Here is a 22,125-nt window from a genome sequence, read left to right on the forward strand (position 1 = left end):
CTGAAGATGCCTGCTACTGTGAGGCATTTTCTACAGTCATATATGGAAAGAGTTCAGGGAATTCCCCAATAACTTGTTTTGGTATCATCCACAATTTTAGTTTTTCTTACTTTCCCTCAAGTTTTGCTCCCACACTCTTTTATACTTCACCCTTATTAAAGTTTATTTACCATTTTCTACCTGTTTAGACAAGATGTGTTAATTAATATTTATTAACTTGATATTTTCCTACCTCGAAAAATACCATCCCATTGGAACTTCTTTGAGTGTTTCTCCACCTTACCTGTGCATCAGAATAGAGCTTTTAGCAACTGCAAAGGCCTGGGCCCCACATTCAGAGAGTGGAAATGGGGAGGGGAAAGCATTGCTAATTTTTTTTTTTTAAACAATTTGGGTGACTCTACTGGGGAGCCAGGGTAGATAGCCCCTGATCAAGGTAATTTATAAATGTTCTCCTTAATATTGGGCCCAATCTTTGAGGCTCTCACTGTTGACACTTTTGCTTCCAAATTCAAACCCATAAACTCCAAATCTTTTTTTAAATTTGCCCAATTCATGGCGAAACATTTTTTCCGAATCCTTGCCCACTCAGTTTTCCTAGGCATTTTTGAGATCTGTTACTCATTAGCTCTGATTCACCCACCAGCTCATGCTGCTGCTTCCACTGACAACTCTGTGCACAGATAGGCTGGCGTGTCTACAGTAAACAGTGTTAATTCTTTGTTGAATTATTGTTGAACATCATAGGTATTCAGTATGTCTTTGCTGACCCAGAGTCATCTGTCATGCTTTCTAGAAGAGATGCTATCCTTTATTTTCAAGATACAATTTGCCACCTCTGGGTTAGCTGTTTGTCTTCTTAATATTTAATCCCTTTCCTTTATCTCTCTGTATTTTAGTTGCTGCTGCTAATGCCATTGCTGAAGAAAGACGAAGTCAAGGTAGCTTTAGTTCTCTTCCGTCCCAGCCTTCAAATATAAAATCACCATTTAAGCCAGGTATAATTTCTAGAGTACTTTGATAGATGTCAAAGTGTTATATCCTTTAAGTTTGATATCCTATTGATATCTAATTATTTTCTTTTTTTTTTTTTAGTAATAGATGGCTCTGTGCTTAAAAATGACATAAAACAAAGATTAGCAAAGGAGCGGAGAGAAGAGAAAAAAAGACAAGATGATGGTATTTTTAAAATTAATTTTTATTGGAGTATAGTTATTTTATAATGTTGCATCAGTTTATACTGTACAGCAAAATGAATCAGGATGATGGTATATTTTAGACTTAAAAAAATCAAAATGAATAAATTTTACATTAAGGTTACATATTTTCAAAGTGGTTTTACTTTTTAATCTTTTCTTAATAGTATATGTTATACAGTATGTGTTACTGTCTTTTTACTTTATGTGTTATATTGGATTAAAAGCATATACTAAATGAGATAAAGAAGACCTGTGAAAAATATTTGGCCTAATTGTTTTATTTTTGAAATAGTAATTTCTGTTAGCTTTAATTTTCTGAAAACTAAAGTATGAACATTTTTTCAGCATTTGTAGAAACAAGCAAAATGAGCATTTCAGTAAAAATGACTCTGAAAACAAAAATGAAGGAATTCCCTGGAGGTCCAGTGGTTAACCCTGTGCTTTCACTGCCGGAGGCCTGGGGTTCAATCCCAGATTCGGGAACCAAGATCCCACAAGCCGTGGCATGGCCAAAAACATAAATGAATTTGCTAAAAGTTTTACCATAGATATGGTATCTTTCACTGATTGCTATACTTTCTCAAGTGTGACTTTGTATTAATTAAGATCTAAAAGAATCCTCCAATTAAAATAAATAAATTTATATTAAAAAATAATATTCTTTTCTAAAAGAACCATAATCTTGAGAGAATGCTTTTTCAGCTATGTATTTTCCTCATCTGGCCCTGTAAATCCACTGCAAAATTAGTGCTCACCTTCATCCAAATGGAATAGCAGTTGTCTGTTTTGGTGAGGAGCAGTTTCTTCCTGTAGCTCTTTAGAAGAGTATTTTTACAACTGCATGGATGCTCTCCAGGCTTTAGTGAGAGGAAATTTGAATGTAGGAAAACATCATGCTGGTCAGTAATATGGTATGTGCCTAAGCCCATGAAGGTCAAATCGGCATGCTTAATATGTTCTGTTTAGATGAGGCCTTTAAAAATAAGTTTCGTATTAGAAGGAAAAAAGCCATATATTCTGGCCATGTGTTTTTTAATTCTTATTTTAATGTACAGCATATTAATCTGATGGGGTTTGACTTCAGCTCAAGTCAGCAGAAACATCACATGAAAGAAAATATTTCTTTTGAATTTGGAGTTTTAGTTTGGATAGGGGAGTCATTTAAGCCAATTCAGTTCTCAGGAGGTAAATGAACACCCAGTGGAAATGATTCTTTCATGGCCATCTCTGGTCATTTATATAATAAATCTTTAGTTATTAGCACAGGTTATGTTATTTTTAAGAAAGAATAAAATACATTAACTTTCCTTCTCTGTCTGTAATGTGGAAAACTTAAACATTTTCTTGGCTCTTACCTTGCATTTGGAATATTTCAGCTAATAAAGAGACACAGCTACTTGAAAAAGAAAGAAAGTCTAAGATCGTATATGAAAAACAGATGGAAGAAAAACAGCGAAAGCTGAGGGAACAGAAAGAAAAAGATGAACAACGGAGAATATCTGCAGAAAAAAAAAGAAACGAAATGTTAGAGGAAGAAAGGGTACGTGTTTTTCTTCTTTGTTAATCAGATGATACACTGTGTTGCCTGGTTCTGCAGTACTTTTTTCTTAGCCCTTCTCTGCTTTTATTGGAACCGATCCCGATTCTTCTGGAACCAGTACCAGTTCTTCTTTGGTCTTTCCTTAAACATTAGCGCCTCTTGCCCCATCCTGCTCTGAGGCCTGAGTTTAGGCTTAGTAACTGAGGTGAAGACGAGCCTTGCGCATCCAGGGAGAGAGCCCTGTGTGCCTGCAGGGTGCCTGCAGCCTGAGCTTTGTTCTGAGGCGCTTTCTCTCCTACCAAAGGTGTTGTCCCATTGCCTAGTATTCACCCATCCACTATCAGGCCCTCTCTGATAGGGCCCCCTCTGTCCCTGACTGGTCTGCTTCTCACCACTCCACTCATTGTGTGAGTGGCAGAGCCCAGCCGGATCAGAGCCTTCCACTCTCCCATGGTTCCCTGGCTCCCTTCTGTTTGCTCTCTCTCGCTCTCCCCTTATTGTTCCTTTCTTGGTCCTCTTGTGGCCTTGCTCTCTTCCTGTCTGGACTCTGGGTGTCTTTGGCACTCTGTTGATACGAGTCACTACCTTTGTCCTGCCCTCTCTTTCCCTCCCTGTCCCTCTTCAGTCAGTTTGCCTTTGGCTGTTTCTCTGTGGGCATCTGGTTAGCTGTCTCAATTTGTAGGATTCTCTCTGACACCAAGTTTTTCTCCTGTAGGTTGTTGCAGATCTTTAATGAGTGTCCTTGGCTCCTTTGGAATTGGCATGTTCCATCCTATTCTTCACTGTCAGTCTTTCTTTCTCTTTGTCCCAGTGCCCCTCAAGTGTCCCTGAGGCTCTTTGTCTGACTCTGGCCCTTTTTCTCCAATAGCACCCCCTTTTTCTTTCTACTTTCTTTGTCTTAGCTTCTCCCTCCTTTTTGCTCCCATCTTTGCTAGTTTCTGCCATGGTTCTCTCAGCGAGTGGGTTTTTATCCTCTCCCTGTCTTTTTTTTTTTCCTGTTGCTCTAATTTTAGAATATTTTTTCTTTCCTTTTCCCTTTGTTTCCATTTCTCTCCCAAGAGCCCTCTTCTCTGTATCTTTCTCTGGTGCTCACTTTTCTTCCTCTTTTACACACAGTTGGCTCTTGAAAATGCCTCACCCCCCCCAACTCCTTATCCCATCGGTGAATCTTGTTTATTTTAGGGCTACTCCTGTGGTGTTTCTTCCCTGTCCATGGTTCACTAGCACCTTCTCTGTCTTTTCCCCCACATTCCAGTATTTAATGAATTCTCATTCAGAACTTGTATCACTCTATCTTCCTCTGTGAAATGTCTCCTTAAAACGACTTCTCTGTGGTGAAGAAGAGTGAAGGCCAGAGAGACTGAACTTGATAAAGACAGAACCAAAGAGAGTAAAATAGGAAACTGTTGGGTCAGGAAAGGTCCCTGGAGGACAGAGGGAGAGCCCCAAGGACTGCGAGTAGAAAAGACCATCTTAGGAAAAAAGGAACCTGAGAGAGAACACAGGGAAGGAAGAAGCAACAAAATGGCAGTGTAGACAGGGTGGGAGCCAGGGAGAGAGCACCAGACAAGAGCCCAGAAGACCAGGAGAAAGCTCCAAAGAGAACCGGCCCCAGAGAGCTAGTGCGGGAGAGCCCTAGACAGAGCAGGGACCGATCATCACTGAGGAGGCTGCACACAGAAAAAGAGAATGATTCAGTAGAGCAGGGTAAAACCTCAGACTCAGTGGTGGTAAGGAGGGGCGAGTGTGAATGGGGGCACATGGGAAAGAGGACAGGAGCTTGCACATGAGCCACAGATGCCAGAAGGAACCTGAAAGAGCATGGAGGGTCAGCACATCTGGAAACACCACAAGAGAGCTTAGGAGAGAGGTTTTAATAATGCAAGAATATTCTCTTTTTGATCTTTATTATACTTCTGGGGTGTCTAAGTAATTTAGAACAACTTCCTTTCTGTTAGAAAATATAATTTAAAATATTGTCATTAGATAAGTTTCATTTTAAAATTGCAGTTGCTTTTCTCCTCAGAGAATATGGCCGGCTCCATTTTCCTAATATGTTCACCCTCTAAACTGTGGGAACCTTGTAAGGATGTTGTTGCTATGAAGCAGTTGTTGTCAGGGAAGAATAGAAAACTTTCTGGCCCTGAGGTTGATTTGCTTACGCGAGTGTAGTCCATGGTACATCACAGCACAGAGATGAGGAATAGAAAACTGCATCTCATTTCTGACAGTGGTGCTGTTTTGCCATTGTGTAGCATTTGCATTCGCAGACCTGTTATTCTGCGCCGTTTAGACTAAAGCTGAGGTCAAGACACACCTCTTTTTAAAAATTTGATTAGTTAACACCAGGATTTAAGAAGTTAGAAATGTGGATATAATAGATGATCTGGCATAGTTTCACTTATATGTATTAGTTGATTTTTTTATCCTGCCTCATTCTACAAAGAATTTAAGGTATATTTTAAAAACTATATACCACAACCAGATGAGAAAATAAATGTTTGAGGGAATCAAGCAGAAGGGGGAATTAAAGTAAGAAAATAATAAAACATAAGGCATGATTAGCATACATCAAAGCGTACTACTCAGTCCTTGTACAGTTGCTGGAATAGGCTACACCTTTATTTCTAAATTTCCTAATGATACAAGCAAAGAGGGAAGCATGGTCAGTTTCTCGATTCATATCCATAATATTAAAACCTACTTAGTTGGGAAAGTATGGATTCATACCTGAGATGTTTCCAATTTTAACTTTTCTCCTTTATAAAAAAAATTTTGCCTGATTAAAAAATTCGGTGGTAGGGGTATTTTATAACTGATAGATCAGAATTGTACTAGTGAATATAATACATACGTAAACATTTGTTGGCTTTTATTTTAAATAGGAGAAATTCAAAGCCGTCCTTCATCGTACACTGGAAAGGAGCAGCCGCGTTGACCGTCAAAAAAGATGGTCATGGGGAGGCTATACAACAGTAAATTCCCAAAATAAGACTGGTAATTAATACAACTGCTAAACTTTTAAGTTTATTCATTTTCACATGTAAATATTAGCTGTTAGTATACGGTTGCATTTACAATGGGTTTTCAGCTTTGTATCCTAAGTGAAAACACTGCCATGTATTCTTTGCCATACATTTAAATTTGTGTCGTGTGAGATTGCCAAAGAAACAGGTGAAATTTTATAATAACTTTATTTTATATAGTATATCCAAAATCTTACCATTTAAACTTGTAATCTGTGTAAAAATGAATAATAATTGATAAGCTTTGCACACCTTTGTCCAGTGCATATTTTAAAAATAAATTGCCCTGTTTACTAATGATGTACTATAATTTTTCCTATGTGTGGATATAATTCTAAGCAATTGCATAAAACGTAAGTTAAATTTCCATAATTTATAAGGAATGATCGACAGTGAGCATTGCGTACCTAATTAATACATGTTTATGCTCTGTATAAGTACATCATGAGCTCATCTTGTTTCAGCTAATGATATTTTTTTAAATATGAGTACAGTAAATCTTGTATCTTTTCTCAGTCAACAAACATTCTACATCTACTGAAAAGCTTGAGCAGGGGACTTGTGGATTACATAGACAAATGTCATCTACTGGTCTTCAAAATTCTGTTGCCAAGAGTAAGTATTTATTTCATGTATTTTACTGAGTTTCAAACCAGTGACATCAAGTCTTTATATGTATTCCTACAGTACCACTTACTCTTTAGATCATAGGATATTTAGATTTATTTTAGAAGAGCACCACCGTGTTGTTTCGCAGTAGAGATGGTGATTACTTTTTTGTATTTTCATCAGTATAAATCTGTTTCTTTTTTTAAATTAAAAAAAATTTTTGGCTGGGTCTTTGTTGCTTCTTGGGCTTTTCTCTAGTTTCAGTGAGTAGAGGCTACGCTCTCGTTGCAGTGCATAGGCCCCTCATTGTGGTGGCTTCCCTTGTTGTGGAGCATGAGCCCTAGGCGCACGGGCTTCAGTAGCTGTGGCACATGGGCTCGGTAGTTGTAGTTCCCCAGGCTCCAGAGCACGGGCTCAGTAATTGTGGCACACGTACTTAGTTGCTCCAAAGCATGTGGGATCCTTCCAGATCAGGAATCCAATCCATGTCCCCTGCATTGGCAGGCAGGCTCTCCACCACTGTGCCGCCAGAGAAGCCCCTTGTTTCTTGGTTTGTGTACTAATGGTATCAGATGGGTTTGTTGGGCTCAGGTAGCCCAACAGCTATGAAATATATTTTGACCCAAAGACATTGACATTAAGTGACAGAATAATTTATTTTAGAATTAATCCATATTCTGTCTTACCTAAAACTGAAATCCATTTTTCCAGAAACTAGAGTAGTCCATTCAATTTCCATTAAGTTTCATGAATATTAGTTAATTTAAGAAAAATAATAGTATGCAGTGGACAGGTTGATCTGCTTCAATATATGTAAAGTTGACAAGCAAGTTACCTTCCTATTTTATAATTAAGACCCCAAGAAATTCAGTGATTTCCATTCCACCCTGCTCTTCTGTGGTTTATATTTTCATCATCTGATCATAATTTTTTGGTCATTCGATCATGGTTTTAAACGGTTTTAAACTGTACATTCCACTAACAAGTCTGTGTTTTTCCCCAAAGCAAATAAAATGGTTTTTAACAGTGTTAATGAGAGAGTATTTCTAAGCTGTACTTGACAACTCTTTGTAGAGGTAATGCAGCGCTCTTTAAAATAAAATAAAACTTATCTACTGCAGATACTTAAAATACATTTTGCTCCTGGTGTTTGCCCTTTTAATTAGCACTCCTTAGTTTCTTGACCAGGAATTGAACATGCATCCTTGGCAGTGAAAGTGTGGAGTTCTAACGACTGGAGCACCAGGGAATTCCCTAGCATTCCTTATTTTTTTTTTTAAAAATCTTTACCTGAGTGTGTTAGTGACCATATCTGGCTTATACTACATGGTGTTTCTCGCTGGTAGTTGAGATGGATTAGATAACTATACCCATCAAAAAAAATCCTTTTTCTTTCCAGAGAAAAAAACAAGACATGATCTTTGCAGGAAAAAGACATGGCAAACATATTCCACTTCATTCCCTCAAACTTGGCTGTAGAAAAGATATACAATTTTTGTACCTTGTGAATTGAAACAAAGGCATAATTATAGTTTGAATTAAAAATGTTTCTTTTGTGTTATTAGGTGTCTGAGCATTTTTTGAGCATGCTGATTGCTCTAAAATTCCAGTGTGGAAAAAGATTCTGGATATCATTTAAAGCATATAATTGGTTAATTGTAGCAGTGGTTAACTTAGTGGGAAAGATTTCCATTTTTGTCTAAATATATGTTGAAAAAGGATTTTTTGTTTTGTTTATACTTAAATTACATCATTTGTACTTTTAGAACTCTTAAAATTTTCAACAATGAACTTGAGAGATCTTTCGTTCTTTGTCAGTTTTGACGCATCTCATTTTCTCTTATAATAAATAGTCCAACAGAAGTTGATCCACTTTCCATCATTAACCTTAGTATGCTTTTCCAGAGCACTTTTACATATAGCCCAGGTTCATTCATAGATCAATAAGGGAAGATTTTCTCTAGCACCTTGCTTATCATATAATAAAATTAATTTATTATTCACAAATTCAATCCTTTAGAAAAATTAGATAACATTCATTGCAATGTCATATTTGTATACTTTCATTTTATTTTAATTGTTTCACAAGTGTTGACCCTGTTTTACTATCTAACTGATTAGAGGAATTAGCAAAGATTTCTCCACAGACATTTGTTACATTTTTATTATAGTGAGCCAACGCTAATGTGTTTTCATTAATATGTGTATGTGCTGTATTAGTGAAACATGTAAAGAAAAGGGACAGGTGATGACTGTCAAGTTAGTAATGAGTTAAATTGCACTGAAGAAACAATTCCAAGTAATTTTTTAAATGATACCTTCACTTGTTTTTAATCCAAGAAGGTATGTGTGGAAGATACTTTATGAAATAACTTGCTTTATAGTATATTACACACTCTGAAATGATTAATGCTGTAATTAATGATTCCACAGAAAATAAAATCAATATTTTCACTGGCTTACCTTTGTAAAATCCCTTCAAACTGAAATAAAACCTGTTCAATCCAGAGAGATGAACATTTCAAACTCAAATGAAGTTCATAATCTAACCTGTGATATTTTAAATAGCTTGCTTTATATTTTAATTAAAAAAAATATGTTTGGCTCTGCTGTGTGTTCAGCATGCAGGATCTTAGTTCCCTGACTGAGGATCAAACCCACGCCCTCTGTAGTGAAAATACAGCCTTAATCACCAGGGAAGTTCCTAAATAACCTTTCTTTAAATCGTAACTGATTCAAATAATCTGTTTTTCTTCTACTCAGTGCTGACTTACCATAACTTCACACTATTTTGTCATTTCTTGCAATGTTGATAGTAAGGGATAGGTGATCTCATCATATGATCGAATTGATTACATTTCTGTGGATTGTGCTATGCAATTACAGTATCAGTTCTAGAATTTTCAAATGATGCTACATTATCAGCATTTACTTTAATCTATAGCTCCCCAAAAGAATTCTTGTTTTCTTCTTTTGGCCACTCGGCTTGTGGGATCTTTGTTCCCTGACCAGGGATTGAACTCTTGGCAGTGATAGCACAGAGTCCTAACTCATGAACTGCCAGGGAATTCCCCAAAGGGTTCTTCTTTAAACAGACTTCCATCAGTATTCTGAGCTGGAATATTTAAAGTGAAGTGGAAGTGTCTACACAAAAGGGATTATTTTCCCATATGACTAGTTTGGGTTGCTAACATTGAGACATCTGTGCCAAATATGAATTATTATTTTTATTTTAAAAATACTAGTTGAGAGAATTCCTTGGCAGTCTGGTGGTTAGGACCCGGTGCTTTCACCTCTTTGGCCTGGGGCTCAATCTTTGGGGAACTAAGATCCTGCAAGCCATGCAGTGTAGCCAAAAAAGTAAAACTCATTAAAACTAAAGTGTATAAATTAGTTTAGTGATAGATGTCATGCAGCCAATTAAAATAAATTTATTAAAAAAATAGATGTCATGGACTGTGTCTGAAATTATACATTGTGTATTCCTAATTTGGGAACTTTGATATTGTCAGTCAGTATGAGACATTTTCTCTCTTTTTATTATTTCCTAGATAATTTTATTTCTCTTTGGATGACTTAAAGAGTAACCTGGTTTTAACTTTGGGCATGTAGAATCTCTTCATAATACTTGAAATTAAAAAAAATTCTTACAAGGAAGAGTAGAGAAGATTAAAAAAAAATGTTGGGAAAAAAGGAGTGGCTCACTCCTGAAGGAAGCTGTTTAAACAGCTTGTAAATAGTAACGTTCCTGGACTTCTCTGGCAGTCCACTGGTTAAGACTCCATGCTCCTAATGCAGGGGGTGCGGGTTCAATCTCTGGTTGGGGAACTAAGATTCCACATACTATGTGGCATGGCCAAAATGTTTTCCTAATTTTCTTAAAGAGTATTATTTCTTTGCCTTTGATCTCCAGAAACACCAGAAAAGAGACGAAGTTCATCTTTGAATAGAAGATGTAGCGGACTGCATTCATCTACAGAAACAGAACAAGTGGAAGAAAAACGACCTGGTTAGTTATTTCTAAGTGCCAGTCTTAACTGGTGGTTTAAATGTGTTCTATTTATGTCAACATTCAGCTGCTTGAGAAGCCATTCCAAAACATTGGAAGCCAAAATATCCCTTCTTTAACTAAAAAATATACTTTGGTGACATGCTTATTTGGCTGAAGCTAGAAGAATCTCTTTATTATTATTTTTTTCTTTTTCCCAAAACTGAATTTTATTGGAAGGTCTAGTTCTCATTAAGTGTCATACAACAATAAAATATATAATTCTGCCATGAAGCAGAGAACCAGACCATAGAATGCTGGTATAGATAGATTTGTCCTGAAGCACTTCATTCCTTCGAACATTTCATTAGTTCGTATATAGGAAATAAAAGGAAAGTGAAGTCGCTCAGTTGTGTCCGACTCTTTGCGACCCCATGGACTGTAGCCTACCAGGCTTCTCTGTCCATGGGATTCTCCACGCAAGAATACTGGAGTGGGTTACCACTTCCTTCTCCAGAGGATCTTCCCGACCCAGGGATCGAACCTGGGTCTCCTGCATTGGAGGCAGATGCTTTAACCTCTGAGCCACCGGGAAGCTCTAAATTACTGGCCGCATTTTGAACTTCAGAGCTTTGCTGCTTCACAGCATAATCCATGTCTATCCTTTGGGGGTGTATTCACTGCTGATCATTACACACAAGATTTCAAAATTATTACTGAACTACTTGTTTGTTTAAAGTTTTTTCTGACACCTTTCCCTTAAGTTTTCCGTATTAAACATGATTGTTCCTTTTTGTTTCATAACAAACTGTTCACTTATGGAGGATTCAGGTCACATCCTGTTAAAACAAATGTCATTGTGGCAGGGATCTTCATGAACTTAAAAGTTTATTGGAGCAAGCGCTCAGCCAGTAAAGAATCCGCCTGCAATGAGGGAGACCTGGGTTTGATCCCTGGGTTGGGAAGATCCCCTGGAGAAGGAAAAGGCACCCACTCCAGTATTCTGGCCTGGAGAATTCCATGGACTGTATAGTCCATAGGGTTGCAAAGAGTCAGACGTGACTGAGCGACTTTCACTTTTGGAGAAGGAAATGGCAACCCACTCCAGTACTCTTGCCTGGAAAATCCCATGGACTGTAGCCTACCAGGCTTCTCAGTCCATGGGGTCGCAAAGAGTCGGACATGACTAAGCGACTTTCCTTTCCTATTTACAGCAAGATTTACTTAATTCACTCAGTCCCTGGGAGCTAGTGGCAATGGACTTCACAAATGTGACTGTCAGTGACATATATCTGGAGGAATCCATGTCAGAGTGTTTTTGTCATTTACAACTTTTTTCTCCACATGTGAGTTTCTCCATAGAGACTCCATACATTGGGTATGGTAATAGATACATTACCTGGATCCCCGCATTGGGATTATTGTGGTATGCTGGGCCTTTGCCTGTCTATTCAGGTCTTATCTTCCCTAACAGTGCAGTCCCATCAGGTGGCAGTGTTTGGTCCTGTTATGTATGTGTGGTTCTCAATTGCCTCTGCTTTTAGGTTGGGATACTTATCATTTAGAGCAGTTCACATTGCTCTTTCTTGCTTTCTTCATTTATTTGTGATATTTGTGAGACCTCAAACTGAGTCCTTTCTGTTTGTTCTGATCATTTAGTTTGTTAGCTATGTACCTCTCTTTGGGAGAATACTTTAATTGGTTGCACGCTCATCCCAACAAAAGTGTCAGTAGCCAGGAACAAAAGTACTGCTTCATTAGTAGTTTAATAGCAATAATCCAGGTAATAAGCATAGGATAGAGTGCCTGAAAATGTTAGCATTTGTGCTTAAAAAGTTAGGTTGTATTACTTAAGTTTTTACAGAAAGGCATAAAAATAATTTGAATCAATACTTTGCAAATGAGTGAGTCTGCACAACATTTTATGTTGTATATTTATTTTATGATGGCAAGCATGGTGGAGTAGTTATCAGGGTAATTTGTAGGATGAGATGGTTTTTTTAAATTTTAAAACTGTGGGTTTCTTGACCTGTGCTTAAATATATCACAGTATTATAAAAAGGGCTGGATTTAAAGTACATAGGAAAACCTAAATAATATCAAGAGAGAAAGCCAACCTTCTTTTTTTCTTAAAATGTGGAAGAATAACATTGAGTGGCTCTTTAGCTTTTAATTAAGAACATAAAGATTGTTAGTAAAATAGGGACTTCCCTGGTAGTCCAGTGTTTAACACTTTGCCTTCCAATGCAGGGGGTCCAGGTTTGATCCCTGTTCAGGGAGCTAAAAATCCCACATGCCTTGTGGCTAAAAAACCAAAACGTAAAACAGAAGGAATATTGTAACAAATTCAGTAAAGACTTTAAACATGGTCCATGTAAAAAAAAAATGTTTAAAAGAAGATTGTTGGTAAAACAGATTTTCAGGGTTATGGGTCACATATCATGTTAAATATGCCTCTGGGTAGTAAGTCCTCAGTCATAGATCTCTAATGCATTGTTCCCATCCTTTTTCTCCTTTTTTCCTCCACTTTTTCCTTTCCAGAATATATCCCGCCCCCTTTGCTTGTTTTTCGGTCAACATCCATATGATTAGTGAACCAAAGTGCTATCATAGACTTTGTTGTAGTGCAGCTTTATTTCTCCTGATTCGAATTCCTGACTTTGCTTCTGCCTAGTTGTATGTGTGTCAAATTATTTTCTGCCCATCTCTCCCCAATGTATTGTGAGGTATTCTAATTCGGTTCAGTTCAGTTTAGTTGCTTAGTCATGTCTGACTTTTTGCAACCCCATGAACTGCAGCACGCCAGGGTTCCCTGTCCATCACCAACTCCCAGAGCTGGCTCAAACTCATGTTCATCGAGTTGGTGATGCCATCCAACTATCTCATCCTCTGTCATCCCCTTCTCCTGCCTTCAGTCTTCCCCAGCATCAGGGTCTTTTCTAATGAGTCAGTTCTTCACATCAGGTGGCCAAAGTATTGGAACTTCAGTTTCGGCATCAGTCCTTCCAATGAATATTCAGGATTGATTTCCTTTAGGATTGACTGATTTGATTTCCTTGCAGTCCAAGGGTCTCTCAAGAATCTTCTCTGACACCACAGTTCAAAAGCATCAATTTTATTTATTTAATCGGTTGTGTGCTCATCCCAACAAAAGTGTCCTTTTTGGACATCAGTCAGACTGATGCTTTCTTTATGGTCCAACTCTCACATCCATACATGACTACGAGAAAAACTAACTTTGACTATATGGACTTTTGTCGGCAAAGTAAATGTCTCTGCTTTTTAATATGCTGTCTAGGTTTGTCATAGCTTTTCTTCCAAAGAGCAAGTGTCTTAATTTTGTGGCTTCAGTCACCATCTGCAGTGATTTTGGAGCCCAAGAAAATAAAATGTGTCACCGTTTGCATTGTTTCCCCATCTGTTTGCCATGAAGTGATGGGAGCAGATGCCATGATCTTTGTTTTTTGAATGTTTTAAGCCAGCATTTTCGCTCTTCTCTTTCACTTTCATCCAGAAGCTCTTTAGTTCCTCTTTACTTTCTGCCATAAGAGTGATATCATCTGCATATCTGAGGTTATTGATATTTCTGCCTGCAGTCTTAATTCCAGCTTGTGCTTCATTCAGCCTAGCCTTTAGCCTGATGTACTCTGCATAGAAATTAAATAAGCAGGATGACAATATACAGCCTTGACATACTCCTTTCCCAATTTGGAACCAGTCCATTGTTCCATGTCTGGTTCTAACTGCTGATTCTTGACCTGCATACAGGTTTCTCAGGAGGCAGGTAAGGTGGTCTAGTATTCCTATCTCTTTAAGAGTTTTCCATAGTTTGTTGTGATCCACACAGTCAAAGGTTTTAGTGTAGTCACTGAAGCAGAAGTAGGTGTTTTTTCTGGAATTCTCTTGCTTTTTCTGTGATCTGGTGAGTGTTGGCAGTTTGATCTCTGGTTCCTCTGCCTTTTCTAATTAGAATTCTAATTATTTTAAAAAATATGTTACTCCCATCAAAAATCTCAATGGTTTGTCTTAAATTTCTTTAGCTATTAGAAATCTAGTTATTATACTTTTATTTTCTGTAGTACAAACTGTCAGTGTTAAAAAAGTGAGTAGGCACATAGGTATGTAAGTAAAATGCTTTCTCTGCCAGAAGTGAGGAACTGAAAAATAGCTGAGTCTTTTTGGTATATTTACCAAGTCTTTAAAAAGCCACCATCAAATACCTTTTTAAAAATATTTAGGGACTTCCCTGGCAGTCCAGTGGTTGGGATACTGCACTCTCACTGCCCAGGCTGTGGGTTTAATCTGTGTTCAGGGAACCAAGATCCCACAAGCTGCATGGTTAGGCCCACAAAAAAAAAGTTTATTTTAAAGTAATAAATATTTAAACCAATAAATATTTAGTTTAAAAAACTTTAGTGTAATTTCCTATTATCCCAGTACTCACTGATAACTGAATATTTGCATTTAGATATTTTTAATAAAGTATAATCATAACCTGCTTTTGTTTAGATTCAAAATATATATTTCTTAGGCTAAAAATATTTAGATTGTTAAAACTGGAAGAGACCTTGGAGATCCAGCCCATTCTGATTACTGTGTGTTAGTTGCTCAGTCATGTCTGACCCTTTGCAACCCATAGACTGTAGCCCATGGGGCTCCTCTGTCCATGGAATTTTCCAGGCAAGAATACTGGAGTGGGTTGCCATTTCCTCCTCCAATTCTGATTACTGTCTTACTACAGTTTTTAGTATGGGTGAGAAAATGCTCTTGTTTATACTCTTATCTTAAAATAATCATGTATAGAGTGTCTTATGTAATCACCTGTAATGGCAAAATCTCTGGCCCTGGTGACTTTGTTTAGATTACTTTTTATAAGTGTCCAAGGTTTTGTAATTGCCTATGAAAATCATTCTGAACTATAGTGTGGTTAAAATAGAAATGCTTATTGCAGACATCAGCTTTGGAGAAGCATCTTATTTTCATCTAGAGAGCTCTGTTGCTTTCACAACGCCTCTCTTTTAGTGGTGGTGCCTCTGAAGTACCAACTCTGAGATGTTTCTGTCTTGTGTCTGTGATCCATTTCACTAAACATTTCTGTATGGTGTGTAATCCCTGTGATTTCCTAATAAATGACTGATTTTGTTTTTATACTGCTAATGGTACATTTCCATCTTGTCAAATTTCTACCTGTGGGGAATTTCACTCTCTGTTCTCATTTATCCACAGGCATCCACAGTGTAATCCAGTATGTAAACATGCCCCTGCTTAGGCCTAGCAGTGATGAATTGAAGAGTGCCATAGTGCCTCCCCAGTCAACAGCGGTGATGCCTTTCCAGGAGAAGGTAGAAATACCTTCCAAGACTAGTGTGGGAGTCGCCCCCAAGGCAAGTGTGGAAGTGCCCCCTGAGGTGAGCGTTGAAGCACTCACCAAGGCAAGCTTGGATGAATCCCCCCAGGTGAACGTGGAAGCACCCCCTGAAGTGAGTGTGGAAGCGTTCCCGGAGGAGAGCATGAAAAAACACCCCAAGGTGAGTGTGGAAACACTCCTGGAGGCAAGCATGAAAGAACACCCTGCCGTGAATGTGGATGCACTCCCGGAGGCGAGCATGAAAGAACCCCCCAAGGTGGGCATGGGTGCACTCGCGGAGGAGAGCATGGAAGAACCCCCCAAGGTGAACGTGGGTGCACTCACGGAGGAGAGCATGGAAGAATCCCCCAAGGTGAGCGTGGAAGCACTTGCGGAGGAGAGCGTGGAAGAACCCCCCAAGGTGAGTGTGGGTGCACTCGCGGAGGAGAGCATGAAAGAACACCCTGCCGTGAATGTGGATGCACTCCCGGAGGCGAGCATGAAAGACCACCCCAAGGTGAGTGTGGATGCACTCCCGGAGGCGAGCATGAAAGAACACCCCAAGGTGAGCGTGGATGCACTCCCGGAGGAGAGCATGAAAGAACACCCCAAGGTGAGCGTGGATGTACTCGCGGAGGAGAGCATGGAAGAATCCCCCAAGGTGAGCGTGGAAGCACTCGCGGAGGAGAGCATGAAAGAACCCCCCAAGGTGAGCGTGGGTGCACTCGCAGAGGAGAGCATGAAAGAACACCCCAAGGTGAGCGTGGATGCACTCCCGGAGGAGAGCATGAAAGCACCCTCCAAGGTGAGCGTGGACGTACTCGCGGAGGAGAGCATGAAAGCACCCTCCAAGGTGAGCGTGGACGTACTCGCGGAGGAGAGCATGAAAGAACCCCCCAAGGTGAGCGTGGGTGCTCTCCCAGAGGAGAGCATGGAAGCACCCCCCAAGGTGAGTGTGGAAGCATTACCAGAAGTGAATATGGAAGGACCCTCTGCAAATGTGGAAACATCACCTGAGACAAGTGAGGACTTATCCTTTGAAGCACATGTGGATCCATCCCTGGAGGTGAGCATGGACTCATCCCCAGATGTGAGTGTGAACCCATCTCCTGAAGTGAGCATGGACTCGTCCCAGGAGGTGAGCACGGAAGCATCATCTGAGGCTAGTGTGGACATATCTCCCGAGGCGAGCATGGAAACACTCCCTGAGGAGAGTGTGGAAACATCCCCCGAGGAGAGTGTAGAAGCATTCTCAGAGGCAAGCATGGATGCACTCCCAGAGGAGAATGTGGAGGTGCTCCCCAAGGAGACCACGAAAGGGCCTTCTGAGGCAAGTGTGGAGGTGCCCCTGGAGACCTCCCCCGAGGTGACCGTGGAAATATCTTCCAAGGTAAAGTGAAAGATTTTCCACAGGTTCGACAAGTGCCTTTCATTGACAGATTTTCTATTAAAATCTATTATTTTTTGTTGTATAGATGATGATGGGTCAGAGTTCACAACATACAGCATTCTATGATAAAATATATTCACTTTAATGATTTAAAATTATCTGATACTCATTGTCTCAGAGTTTCCCCCTAAAGCTGGAATAATAGATAATTTTTAATAGAAGGGATAAAATATAGTGGTTTATATGAATTATGTTTCTAAACTCTGAAAGAATGTTTTGAGAACTATCGCAGAGCTCAATTAGGATTTACAAATAAAATTAAGTTTTGAAGTAAAAGAATCCTTTTAAATTATTTCTATGACCTGTTTGAATTGTACAATATAAAATGTTAGTCTGGAAGAATGAATGTCTGTACCTAAGTCTCATGCATGAAAGGAGAATTGGGATTTTTAGGAGCATTTTATTCAGAATTTTTTTCTTTCAAAAGGGCAGCCGCAAAAGGTAATACTAGTAACTTTTTTATATGATCGTATTGATTTGTTCAGAAATCAGAAATGGACGAACAGCCCTCAAACCCTATTACCAAGAAGCGTGTACCACCATCGCAGATACCGTGTTATAGATGGTCGTCATCTCCTACAAGAAGGTGGTGTCCACCATCTCCCACCAGTGCTAGGTAAGTAGCTTATTTGCAGCTATTCCTGATATATGTTTTACCAGGATAAACCTCGCATCAGTGTTTCATAAATAATGTAGTATACATGGTAACAAATATAAAGGGAAAAGCCTTTAAAAATGAATTTACCTTTTCTCTATTATAAAATATCATATCATGATGTCAAGACATTATAGTGTGTGAAATGGTACAGTAAAAATCAACACATATGTTATAAAGTCATACCAGACTTCCTCCATTAACTGTTTTTTTTCCCAGTAGGCAAATTCAAAAGAATTGCCCCTCATCACCTTCACCTGGCACGTCAAAACAATCGACACAGTTTTGTTTTTCCTATAAAGTAATTCCTACGCAGCGTACCGTATTTGCACAAAATGCATTAGGTACTATGGGAATGAAAAGCAAAGCCGTTTCTAACACCATTAACAACTCTGAGGCTGCAAGCCAAAAGGATATGATCTGTGAAGGTGAGTTCCTTCACTAACAAGTTCATTTCAGCAACCAGAAAATCTCAAGGTAGTTTGGGAACTGTCATTGTTATTTTATTCCCCAGTGCAAAGAACTATAGGAAGCAAACTTTCATTAAAGAGCATTGCACCAGTCACACTGGCACAATGCTTGTTTTTTCTTGCCGCAACTTCTGATTTAGCCCCATTTTTGGAACTGATGTTTAGTGTATACAGATGGGTTGGATGAATGTCATGGTCTAGGTGGTCCCTGCAGTTCCTTCCAGCTCTGACAGTGGATGGCCCTTAGGTATTTTCCATCCTTGGAGACAGCGCATCCAGCCATTTGTGGCTGAGCAGGTTTCCATCAGGAGCTGTAGGGTAGTTCTTATGCATAGAGCATAACATGTGTCAGGTCAGTATGTGGGTTACAAAAAATACCATACTGGTTTTTTGACCATCACATGCATTCTTTTTTTTTAATTGAAGTGTAGTCGATTTAAAATTTTATGTTACTTTATGGTGAACAGCAAAAAGATTCAGATACACATATATAGATATTCTTTTTCATATTCTTTTCTATTATAGGTTATTATAAGATACTAAATATAATTCCCTATGCTTATGCTCAGTCCAAATGAGGTATAAAACTTTTATTTTTCTTTTTTGGCCATGCTGCACAGCTTGGGGGATCTTAGTTCCCCAACCAGAGAGTGAACCCAGCAGTGAAAGCAAGCAGTCAAGTAGGACCTTACTGTTTATTTTGTATGTAGTAGGGTGTATCTGCTAATCCCGAACTCCTAATTTATCCCTTCCCCTCTGCCTTCCCCTTTGGTAACCATAAGTTTGTTTTCTATGTCTGGGAGTCTGTTTCTGTTTCTTTTTTTAATTGAAATATAATTGATTTATAAGAATTTTCCACAGTTTGTTGTGATCCAGACAGTCAAAGGTTTTAGCATGGTCAATGAAGCAGAAGTAGGTGTTTTTCTGGAATTTCCTTGCTTTTTCTATGATCCACCTGCATTGCTTAATTTTAAATACACTCATGAATTTTGCTTTTTGAAGGAATTACACAGTGAATTCTTTGTAACAGAAACAGTCTTTTTATTACGGTTTATTTATTCCTGATTTCTTAAAATCCTCATTTTCATATATAGTTTATTTAAAACAAATTTGTCACATGAACTCCATGTGGTCGCCTTATTTTACTGATAGTCTTGGTTTCTTTGGTTATCCACAGTTAGCCACTTTATGATCAACCAAATATATTAACATATTGTTATCAACACTTAGTGAAATAATATTTATTTAATAAAAATGATGCACAATTTTCAGAATGTATGCTGAATATATTTTTGTTTAATTGACTTAAGATTTGTACACTTTAGGGAATTCCCTGGCAGTCTAGTGCTTAAAGACTCGGTGCTTTCACTGCTGGGTTCATCCCCTGGTTGGGGAACTAAGATCCCCCAAGCTGTGTACCATGGCCAAAAAAGAAAAAAAAGAAGATTTATACCTCATTTGGACTGAGTATAAGCTTATCTTCCTCCATATTCAGTATATCTTAATCTTTTTTTCCATAGAGGTAATTTAGTCAGGTATCTCAAAACAGCTAAACCAAAACAGGAACACATTATTTCTTTTGGGGACAAGTAGTTGTTAAAAGTTAACAAAATGGTACTTCTGTTGGTGGCTTGGGTTGGCCATGAGGGCATAGGAATTGGGCTTTTGAACAAAAGCTGTTACATAAATCACTTATAGTTTATTTATACATTTTATATCATGGACATACTGTTGTTGGGTTTTTTTTAAAACATTGTACATTGTCTTGCACCTCTTTGTTGGACATAGAGGCAGTAAGTTCCCTAAACTTAACTGTTTTGCATGTTAATTTAAACTAGAGTCTGGTAATAAAGGCACACCAGGACCTAAGAATGCTGAGGAGGCAACAAAAATTTTGGCAGAAAAACGACGCCTTGCTCGTGAGCAAAAAGAAAAAGAAGAAAGACTACAAAAAGAGATGGAACAAAGGTTGGCACAGAATCATCCTTTCTATACAGTAAATCTTGGTTGGGACCCCAATTCTGAAAGTCATACTTTATCTTTAAGTTAGATGTATATAAATTCTCAAGGAGAGCTGACTTTTTCTTCAATGTGAATCAACGTGGGGAACGTTTCAAGCAGACAGGACGCTAGTGTAGATGAGTATGTGTTCCTTTTTAGTCTCCATGTGTCACGTGCTCTTGAGGTGTGCTGTAAAGATGCAGAAAGAGATCTGCCTTCACGTTAAGGGCCTCGCTCTCAGAGTAGCACCTGAGTGATCACCCAAGACTTTCTATTGGCATTCACTGGTGTCAGCCCCTTTCTTTATTTCAAACGTCCTTTATAACTTTAGAATTTGTAAACCTGTTTATGAATAAGTTGCATGCATCATGACCCTTTCCTCCTAAATACTTCCCTGTATACTTTCTAAGAAGAAAAGCATTCTCTGATGTAACCAGGGTATTAATAACTAAAATCAGGAAATTTATTATTTTATTTTCTAATCCAGGGTCAACATACAATTCAGTTTGCTGTTTGTCCCAGTGACAGTCTTCTTTTTAAAGGTTTTTTAAATGACAATTCTTTCTTAAAAGTTAACATGTGTGTGTAATAGGAAACTAAAAAACACAAGAAGCAAAAAACAAAGTCATCCATAATCACAAGCAGTTTACCTTTTGATGTGTCCTTCTGCCAGTGACATTCTTTACATAATCTTTTCAGTTCAGAATTCAGTCCTTAAACAGTTCATAAAAAATAACATATACACACACATAGAGATAGTAACTGGTAAAGCAACTTTGCTTGAAACTTTTTTGTAAGTTTGAAATGAAAAAGTTATCCCCCAAAGTTTGTAAACTTGGAAAAGATACTTCCTTATGTTTTACTGGGTTTCCAATGACCTGTGGGCTGCAAATGTCATATACAGTTGTGGGCTACTTCAGTCTAAAGGTTTCTTGATCTTTGATCTTGAAGTCCATTTGATTTGGGTCCCTGTAATGTAAACCTCTGTCCACAACCTGCAAAGAATAATAACTGACGTTGTTTTTAACTATTATTTTTGAATCACAATCATATCCTTTCCATGTACCTTATATGGGTTTGGGAGAAAGGAAGAGACATTTTGAATAGCAAAAAACCCTATAACTTAAAGAATATTATTTATGAGTTCATGTAAACAGAGCTAGTTTCACATTTTAAAAGCCCTGAATACCAGTCATTTTGATTGAACTTTCCTCCTCTGAGCACCACCAGACCCTTCTGTAAATTCCCTCTCTCACACCCCCATGTGAGATCAGGTGTGAGCATACATCTAGCACAGTTAAGGAGTGGTTATATGTGTGTGCGTATGTGCGCATTTGTATTTTAAGATGCAAAGTAGCCCACTACTTGATAAAAATCTTTTTCTTCTCCTAAGGGCTAGTTCCCCCTATTTAAATAGGTGAAATTATGCACATCCTGTGGAATAACAAAATGTAGGGAATCTGGTGTAAATATAAATTGTATTACTATACACAAGCAGCTTCACTATAAAACTGCACATAAAAAGAATTATTCTTTAATTTCATTTTCATCAGGAAAATAAAAGATGTAGCAAAGAAAGTGGATGAAGGTCAAGAAGACGAGTTTTCAAAATTTGGAGATGGGCAACAACCAAAGGAGATGAAGAAGAAAGAAAGTCAGGAACAAGAAGACCAAAAAGTCGAACTCCAGGTTTGCTGGCTCTCCTTGAGAACCAGATTGTAAAATTCAATAAAAACCCAAAGCAAAAGTCTGTTTATCCAAGAAAGAAAATGACCAGATGCTGCATGCTCTGGTTGCATTTTTACCTTACAGTCTAGCTTTTACCCAGTGTTGCTGTCAG

The 22,125-nt window shown here is 38.3% G+C and overlaps 1 protein-coding gene and 1 non-coding gene across 2 annotated transcripts in view; one reads left to right on the forward strand and one right to left on the reverse strand.

The window, feature by feature from the left end:
• Positions 1-22,125, forward strand: part of MAP7D3 (MAP7 domain containing 3) — a gene marked incomplete at its 3' end in the record, with an annotated part of 33,183 nt that overhangs the window by 4,638 nt on the left and 6,420 nt on the right. Inside the window, 11 exon segments of the mRNA XM_018044250.1 lie at positions 900-998; positions 1,096-1,179; positions 2,576-2,739; positions 5,625-5,736; positions 6,282-6,380; positions 10,288-10,383; positions 15,589-17,099; positions 17,645-17,775; positions 18,034-18,242; positions 20,123-20,252; positions 21,839-21,974. Coding sequence (XP_017899739.1) covers positions 900-998; positions 1,096-1,179; positions 2,576-2,739; positions 5,625-5,736; positions 6,282-6,380; positions 10,288-10,383; positions 15,589-17,099; positions 17,645-17,775; positions 18,034-18,242; positions 20,123-20,252; positions 21,839-21,974 — 2,771 coding nt within the window.
• On the reverse strand, positions 10,885-10,957 carry TRNAW-CCA. Its single transcript has one exon. It is a non-coding gene; the product is annotated as a tRNA-Trp (tRNA).

Source organism: Capra hircus (genome assembly GCF_001704415.2).
Source record: "Capra hircus breed San Clemente chromosome X unlocalized genomic scaffold, ASM170441v1, whole genome shotgun sequence".
NCBI classification, from domain to species: Eukaryota; Metazoa; Chordata; class Mammalia; order Artiodactyla; family Bovidae; genus Capra; species Capra hircus.